The 9,097-nt window shown below is 44.5% G+C and overlaps 1 protein-coding gene and 1 long non-coding RNA gene across 4 annotated transcripts in view; one reads left to right on the forward strand and one right to left on the reverse strand.

Annotated features, from left to right (window-relative positions):
- Positions 1 to 695: 695 nt before the first annotated feature.
- Positions 696 to 5,533, reverse strand: LOC119282550. 3 transcript variants are annotated; one of them, XR_005138779.1, is made up of 4 exons: positions 5,062 to 5,533; positions 1,765 to 1,870; positions 1,537 to 1,624; positions 696 to 1,103 (listed from the first exon to the last, which is right to left on the reverse strand). It is a non-coding gene; the product is annotated as an uncharacterized LOC119282550 (long non-coding RNA). The 3 variants fall into 3 exon arrangements; XR_005138785.1 differs by adding an exon at positions 2,323 to 2,667 and having other exon boundaries at positions 1,537 to 1,870; XR_005138773.1 differs by having other exon boundaries at positions 1,537 to 1,870.
- A 3,137-nt stretch (positions 5,534 to 8,670) lies between these two features.
- LOC119353995 (respiratory burst oxidase homolog protein B-like) overlaps positions 8,671 to 9,097 on the forward strand; it is a 26,504-nt gene continuing 26,077 nt past the window's right edge. Inside the window, exon 1 of the mRNA XM_037620705.1 lies at positions 8,671 to 9,006. Coding sequence (XP_037476602.1) covers positions 8,671 to 9,006 — 336 coding nt within the window. The remainder of the gene's footprint in view (positions 9,007 to 9,097) is intronic.

The raw sequence follows: 9,097 nt of genomic DNA on the forward strand, positions 1-9,097 counted from the left end.
GCCGCCATCGTGCCCGCGCCCGCGCACCGCTCCGCCCTGTCGTGGCTGCGCCCGCGCCCTTCCGCCCGTGGTCGTGGCCGCGGCCCACCCCACCTCGCCACCGCCGTGCCCGCGGCCGCGCCCGCGCCCCGCCCTGACGCCGTCGTGGCCGCGCCCGCACCTGGGCTCGTCCCGCCCCGCCGCCGCCTTGGCCGTGGCTGCGCCCGCACCCCGCCCCGCCCCGCCGCCGTCGTGGCCGCGCCCGGGCTCGTCCCGCCCCGCCGCCGTCGTGGCTGCGCCCGCGCCTGGGCTTGTCCCGCCCCGTCGCCGCCTTGGCCGTGGCCGCGGTCTGCCCTGCCCGTGGCCGACTGGCGCGCGCATGCGAGGAGGCCAACGGCAGGTGCGGGTGCACGAGGCACTTTTTTTCACGTGCATGAGAAGTTCAGCACGCTGGAGCTCACGCGCTAAATATACGGCTTGCGATCCAGTTTCGTCCGGCGCTCTGAACACTTTTAGAAGCGTGCTCTATTATGCAGCGTCCGCTGAAGCGCTGTTTTCAACTCCGTGCTAAACTTGCGAATTTTTAGGCACTACGCTAATATTGGGCGTCTGTTGAAGATGCTCTGCGTTGTTTGGATAAGGGGAACATACAGATCGGGATCTCCATAAGCCAGAAAAACAGCCTAACCGTAAAAATCTTGTTTGGCTCCTCCAACTAACCCATGCATATAGGAAACTCGTTTCACAAAGGCCCAGAATTCCAGGTTTGTGGGAAAACGAGTATTAGTCGTTTTTCCACAAACCCGATTAACAAATACAGATCGCAACTGTCCATCTCCGCCTCCACCCTTTCCTGAACAACCACATTGGCGCCAATTTTTCTTTCTGCGACTCACCTCCCGCCTTTTTCCATTGCCTATATAACAGGATTTTGTTGGCCGCAGGGTGCGTTCTCCACACAGATCGCACAGGCTGGATGCGATCCCCGGCCACAGGCACTGGATGGAATACATCGCCTTTGGATCTGAACTTGGCCATCTTCAATAGGACTGCACACCTCCATCGAGCTCTTGTTATCATCATCATCTTCCGGTCTTCAATCAGGATTCGTGGCTTCACCCATCCTACACGGTAAGATAAACCATCTAGAGTTATAAAATTCTGCAGTACGAATTGTTTTTGTAAATACGTTCATGCTACTGTTCATTGAATTAATTCTATTGGCAGCGAACCCTATTTTCCATACAACCCCTGATAATTTTATTTAGGCAATTCCTAGATTATACAAGATCCAATAACCTGGTAATTCCTAAATATGAATTTATGGTACATACGAGAATCAGGGTGCTCTACATATATATTAAAATAATCCAACACCGAACCACAATAATATTGTCAATCAGTATATATATCCAAGTGCAGTAGTTAGTTTTTCATGAGAAGGATACAGTTTAAATCATAGTATAAGGATAATTTTGCATAACTATCAATCATATCTATCCATATTATATAGTGTATGGTAAGAGCTATGAAGTAAGCAAATGAAGATCAGAGTACCTTGTGATGTCCAATGTGAAGTTGCGGCAATAAGTGGGGAAACCTAGCCCAGCTTTATAGTAAATGAACTTCATGCTTGAGATCTTGGCTGCAACCCAGCAAAGTAACTGGTCAGGGAACATCCCATTAGGCGAACATGCGACAAAAATTGAAGTGTCCAGTCACACTTTGAACAAAAGATTAGTTCACTCCTAGACTCCCATTTGTGTACAACGACCACAGGATTACCCCTCAAAAGATCGAAATATTAGTGGCATGCTCATTTTCTTCCACTTCGTAGATTTATCGTAATGAACAAAATGACTCATCTTGCATTATTTCTTCTTGTATCTCCCTGTAGAAAAATATGGATGATGAGAAGGACAAAATAATTAGGAAGGAAAACACAGATAAAGCTAAGCGCCATGTATGGAAATCTTCAGAGGACAAAATACTACTCAATATATTGAAAGATCAAAGTCTACAGGGAGGGAAAGAAGGAACATGTTACACAAAGAAAGCATGGCGTGATATCTTAGGACAATTCAACGATTCAAGGGTAGAGAAACTTGAATTACAACAACTGAAAAATCGTCATAATTACTACAGGAGTTGCTACAGTACCATGGACAGACTTCTAAAACTCACGGGATTTGGTTGGGACGATGATGATAAAATGATAAAAGCTTCAGAAGAAATTTGGGAAGAACTAATTAAGGTAAGGATTTGCGAGTAGAATCCATATGAAGTTCTCATATCATAGTATTAACCAAAAACTAAACAACTTGCAGAAGGATAAGTCACTACAGGAATATCGAGATAAGGTGTGGCCTAGTTGGGTAGATCTTCAAGCCATATGTGCTACTTCAACAGCATCTGGAGCTGGTGCCGTATCTAGCAAAGGAAAAGATGCTGCATGTACAAGCAAATCTTCACAGATTGATCTCAATATGGATGTTGAAGTTCATGAGATTGATTCTGATGAAAACAATACTTCCCCTGGTGTCTTCATGAAGAAGTCAACTACCATTGAGCAAGAAAAAAAGAAGTCCACTGGAAGTGTATCAAAAGAAACTGGAAGAGGGCAAAAACGGACAGCCGACGATGCCATATCAGCAATTGACCGCCTTGCAGATGCATCACTTAGCATTGCTGAAGCGAAGAAAACAGTAGCACAACAAAATGAAGCTTACTTGGTTAAATCATGTATGGCAATATTAAATAGTATGAGTAATCTAGATCCCAAAGAGAAACCACAAGCGGTCAAGGCATTTACAGATGGTGATAAACGGGCCATATTCATTGAGATGGATGATGAGACGCGGAAGCTTTGGATTCTTGATCCTTAGAATTTTTGTAATACACCATTGACCATAGTATTTTATTTCAGTCGTTGTCGTAGATTCAGAAAACAATTTCCATTATGTTTTATCAGCTTGTGTGAAATAATGAACATTCTTTTTCAATTTTATATTGTTCATTAGCACTGATATATTTAACAAATATCCTGAGATGATATCAATAGTGTATATTGTGCAGGGAACTATGAACAGCTTGGATGTGCCAAATGATGAACTTTCTGACTCTGAGCAAGTGCTTATTAACAACATTTCTGCAGTGTCCTTGTTTCGTGATGTGTTGTTTACAAGGTTATTCAAAACAACTCGTAACACCTCTATATTAACTGGTGCTCAGAAAACAATAGAGCTGTTAGAGGGACATCCAGTTAGATTTTATGAACTAATTCGTCTTGAGAAGCACACATTCTTCTTGTTGCGGGATGCTTTGTGCGAGAGAAAGTTACTTAAGGATACAAATCGAATGACAGTGGATGAACAACTACTCATGTTTTTACATACAATTGGCCACAATGTTAGAAACCGTGTCATGCAAGATAGATATCAGCATTCTGGCGAACCAATCAGCCGACACTTCAACAAAGTTTTAGACGCCATAAATGGTTTGCGTGATGTTTGCATAACAGATCCAAGCAATCAAGTCCCATCCAAAATATTGGGTGATGCAAGGTTCTACCCATATTTCAAGGTATAATTTCTATTTGAAGAATATACTCCTTTTACATATGATTTTCATAAGTACAATGTCCACAACATGTGAACATCCTTATTTGACTAAAAAAATCCCACCAGAACTGCCTAGGAGCAATTGACGGGACACACATTGAGGCGAAAATCAGGCTTGATAAGCAAACTCCTTACAGAAATAGGCATGGTTATCCGTCTCAAAATGTAATGGCAGCAGTGTCATTTGACATGACATTCTCTTATGTCGCTGCTGGATGGGAGGGTTCTGCATCGGATCAAGCTGTTCTAAGATGGGCTGTTACTAGTGGGGGTTTGGTTGTTCCTGAAGGTAAAATTATAAATATATTAATTATTTGTGTATCTATAATATAAATAAAAATTCTGACTGTGCTATGAAACCTCATGTGCAGGCAAATTTTATCTTGTTGATTCAGGCTATGCAAATACTCCAAAATTTATTGCCCCATATCGCGGAGATCGCTATCATATTGCTTCTTTTCGTGGATGTAATCGGAGATATACTGGTGAGAAGGATTTGTTCAACCATGTGCATGCACAGCTGCGGAACGTTGTGGAACGAACCTTTGGTGTTCTGAAAGCTCGTTTTCCAATTCTAAGTAGGAAAGGAGGAATTCCTTATCCATATAGAACCCAAGTTAAAATTGTTATGGCTTGTTGCATCATCCACAACTTCATAAGGAAGGTTAATGAGCCTGATGAGTTGTTTGAGCTTTATGAGCATGGGGAAACACAAGAAAATGTTGACCATGGTGATCAACAAGTTCGTGGGCAAGCAAGAGAAGATGATCGAGTTGCTGGTGAGAGAGTTCGTGCTAGCATCGCTCAACAATTGTGGACTAATCATCAACGACGTGTGAACTGACAACAACAAGATGATTAAACGCCGTAATATTTGATTTCCATCTTTAATTAGAGATGTATTTGAATAATTATTGTTAGAACTTTAAATTTCTTTATATGTTCATGAACTCCCCATTCTTTTATAGGCTTATGAACTCTCTCTCTCCCTCTCTCTATCTACGGCTACATGATGAAATGTTATTTTTCACCAATCTATTCAGCAAATGAAGCAACAAATAAACTACTTCATTCAAATGGGTGTGTTCTTATGTAAAGCTTGACAGCTTTCAGTGCTACAAACGCACCAGATTCTACCTACGCACCAGATTCTACAATGTACCAAGTGCAAAGCTTGACAGCTTTCAGTGCTACAAACGCACCTGAAACTTCTTGTTTTTGGAAAGACCATGAACCTTGCCAGTTCTAACTTTGCTTTCTACAGTAGCACTCTCCTCCAAAGTTCCATTATATAAATTCCAGTATATGTAGCTAATTGTTAAGGCCTGTTACTTATGAAGTATTTTTCTGTCGGCAAGTGCATGATACAGACCATGAAAGAAAGATAATTATAGCTCCTCTCTGCAAGTGCATGGTAGACCATGTTAACTACAGAGTTTGCAAAAAGAAAAATCAAACATACCTGCTCCTCTGAATCGCCATCCTCGAGCTTGTCCTCTGCATCCGCTGTTACTCATGGTCATGCTGGTCAGGGAGCGGGGGCTACAGCTGCCTGCTGCCGCCGGCGCCCCACAGATCTAGTGGTAAAACGGGCTGGTTATAGTGCAGCCTGCACCGCCGGCATTCTAGGGAGGCAGGCATGTGCGTTGAGCTGAAGCAGCACTGCTCGACGGATAGAGCTGGCTGACGGCCGACGAAGCACAGTAGGCCTTAGCGACCTAGCCGTCCAGGGGAGGGGAGGCGGGCAGCGGCGTCGGGGAATCCAGCAGCAACCGGCGTGGCCGGAGGCGCGCACTAGCCGGCGTCCTTGCGCGGATTCATCCACGGCCGAGAGCAGGGGAGTACCGGTGTCAGCGAGCGGAGGAGGAATCGGAGGGGACCAGCAGGACGACAGACTTGGAAGACGCCATTGTGGCTGATTTGGGGAAAGTGAGAGTGAGTCACGGGAGGAGAAAAGGAGGGTATCCAAACAAGGTACATGACCGACCAGTTTTTCTGTTTTCCTATCCAAACGTAACTTTCTATAAACTCGTTATTTACAAAACGTAACGTAAAACGGGGTTTCCTAAAAATCAGCTAAAAACTCGTTTTCTATAATCCTAACGCTAATCACCGCTATCCAAACAATAAAAGAGCCCTTTTTAATATATGGAATTTTGCAAATCATATGCACACAAATCTCCTTCTGTGTCAATAAGATCGAACCAGACATGAGGCACCACCAAATTCGGACTAATCAACTCAGCTATAACACCCCTCAAATGGCAATGAGATTTGCATGCCCCCTGGAGCATGTAAACCGCGTACCACCTTTCTTTTATTTCTGAAGAGCTCTTTTACAGTACCCTTAGTTTAATATGGTCCATCCATTCTCTCAGATCCAACGTATATACTTGAAGGGTACTCTATTGTAAGCATTAAGGAGTACTGTAACCGAAAATCAGGGAGTACCTTATTTGAAGGGTAGATTCGCCATTTAGGAGAGCCAAACTCAGGATCCGGATTTATGATATTTTTGGAAAACAATTAATGACTATGATATACTATTCCCGTAATCTGATCTATCTTGCATGCATGCACTGATCCGATAATTGTGGCAAGTTAGTAGCGTGGGAGAGAGTTATGAAACATCCATTATCAGGCAGATCTGGAGCGACCTGATTATGGAAATAGCATCATTCGACTTGATTAATCCCTTTTCTTTGCTTCGTTAACACCAGATCATGCAGCCAAGAACAATCCAACATAAGGATTTCTTAATCACGTCAGCTATGTCAGCTGCGATCAATACTCTTGATTCTATCGTCTCAACACCCTTGTGATTGAAAAGGGGAAATTAGTAATCAGTAACAAGCAACGGCGGTCGATTCAATTGCAGCGGCGCCGGCCAGTTCTTTGTAACGGTGATAGCCGATTCAGAACAAAGCGGGCGGCGGCTGATTGCATCGTTGTGGAGCATACCAGATTCAGAAATTGAGAAGGCTTAGGTTAAACGAAACACCATCGTAAATTGTAAAAGGTCCGTAATACCCTTTAATATCAACGGATGGATTTAGTTGGTACTCCACATGACCGTTAGGGAGTACCAGGGTACCGTAAAAGAGCTCATTTTTGAAAGCATCACGTAGCTTCCTCCTCCTAATGAACATGATTTTCTAAGACGCAACAAGACTTGTTTCACAGCAAGGACTAAAGGAACAAGACTGATCAAATGGCGTCATCAACTAAAAATTTAATCTCGAGATAGCAAGGTGCAGTTTCCCGCGGGGAACACGATGTCCGGTATTCAAATCTTGCAGCCGTATGAACAGGCATGATGATGGATTAAAATAGCTTAGTTACTTATCAGATAAGATCATAAAAGATGCTTGTTTTGACAGAAGTGCAGTTGACTCGACCGCTCTTGATGCCGATGCTCAACAAACTTGCGAAGCAGTACACTTCCACGCATCGAATTGATGGTTGTTGTGTTGCGGATTGAAATAATATGATAGCTTAACCGGCCTGCAGTTGGTACTACCCAAGTCCAATATAGGATGAGGTCTTAACCAACGTTATAAATTGAATAGGAAGACTTCGCATAACACTCAAAGTCTTCAAGTATAGTAGCTGCTAGCTGTCATCTATAAACAACAAAATCTTTCAGAAACTCTCAATTGTCCTCTCTGGCTTTATGTAACCGGGAAGTGCTACAAAGCAGGTGCGGCATGTCAAAATGTTCTTAAGTTGTTGTATATCAAGAGTTTAAGACATGTTGTCGTAACAAAAGAAAAGGGGGGACATAGGTAGGCACAGAGCTTTGAATTGTACTAGTAGCATTGTGTAATCACTAAACAACCAATTCTAGTTAGCTTGAGGGACATACAGATACAGGAAAAGATCAAAGATTTAGAGAAATGCTATGTGTATTAGCAGATAATGTTATCGGAAGACTCTTAAATGGTTGTACAGAAATGTCATATTGCTTAATCAAAAGATATAGTTTCTCTGGTTAGAATAATGCACGACAGAAAGCATGTTTGTGCAGGTAGGTTGCAACTGTCATAGCAGAAAATCATACGAGTCAACGCCCTGAGAGTCTGGGACACTTGTCATCTAAATGGCAGAATCCTAAGGTAGTGCACTTTAGGTGGATTTTGTCATCGGCTGGGTTTCTTCCATTTGCCACTGTCCTTTGGGCTGAGACTGGAGGAGATGCCGGCGGTACCAAGAACCTGCTTAGATGTTAATAGGATAGTTTGCTATATATCCTACCTTCAAGTAGTTGTTAGGGCTTGCTCTTTTGGCTTTCCCTTTTATGCTGCATGTTTTAACAGGCATGCTGTGTTACAAATAGTTTCTAGTCCTCCGTCCCATAAAATAACGTCTAGAATTAGAATGCGTATTACTAGATTTTTACACAATTTCCTGAAATAAAGAACTTTCTTTTTTTTAAATAATCCTTATTTAGATACGGTATTATTTTACTTGCCGGTTTTCCCAGAATATGGTACCAACAACTTGATGCAGTGAGCAAAAATGGGTAGGCGGCGATGAAGTGGGGATGGAGCAATTCCTCGAGCTACGGTTTCAACATAACTCATTGGTGTGGATATAAAATACATACTCCCTCCGTTTCAAAATAAATGACCCAACTTTGTGGATATAAAAACACGAATTATTCCACTTGGATCATGTACTTTATTCAAGCCAGTCGGAACATTCCGCTCTAATCATGAAGCAACAAGCAACAACCACAATGACAGTCAACATTCAGTTCCAACCTACAGTTCACACCGTACCACTAAGCTGCACCATGGCTATGGCTAGCAGATCAAGCACCCGTCCCCTATAAATAGCCATCTCCCACCCGCCCCTTCGGGTCTCATCACACGCATCCGATCCCTCTTCCAACTACTGCTTCGGCTGCTGCTGCCGCCCGAGCGGAAACCAAACCTCCGGCGGCGAATTTCCGGCGCGCGTGCGCTGGCTGAGTTCTGCCTCCGCATTAGCTGCGGTTTCTTGGAGGCAGGGTGCGTGCTTCCCTCCGCTGGCTGACTTCCTGGGGACGAGCTAGAACCGGCGGCCGGACATGCCTAGCCGGGTGGGCGCTGACGACGCCGGAGTGGGGGAGATCGTGGAGGCCAGCGGGGGCGAGCACGAGAGAGCCGTGCCTCCGGGGAGTCGTTCCGCGGCGCAGAAGACCGCGCGGTTCACCGAGCCCGTGCCTGCGCCGCGCGGGGGCGGCCCGAGCCGCCTCGACAGGTCCATGTCGTCCGCCCCCGCGCAGGCGCTCGAGGGTCTCAAGTTCATCAGCGAGACAGACGCCTCCAAAGGATGGACCAGCGCCGCCGGGTTCTTCGACACTAACTCCCAGAATGATCTCCTCCCCCGCTCCATGTTCGGCGAGTGCATCGGTACGTCAAACGCCTCGCCTCGCTCCGCCTTATCTCAATCGAAAACACAGTTCGCTCGTGCCTGATTAGTTGTGTATATCACTGTGATCAAACAATTTTGCA

The sequence above is a fragment of the Triticum dicoccoides genome, chromosome 1A (assembly GCF_002162155.2).
Source record: "Triticum dicoccoides isolate Atlit2015 ecotype Zavitan chromosome 1A, WEW_v2.0, whole genome shotgun sequence".
In the NCBI taxonomy this organism is placed as follows: domain Eukaryota; kingdom Viridiplantae; phylum Streptophyta; class Magnoliopsida; order Poales; family Poaceae; genus Triticum; species Triticum dicoccoides.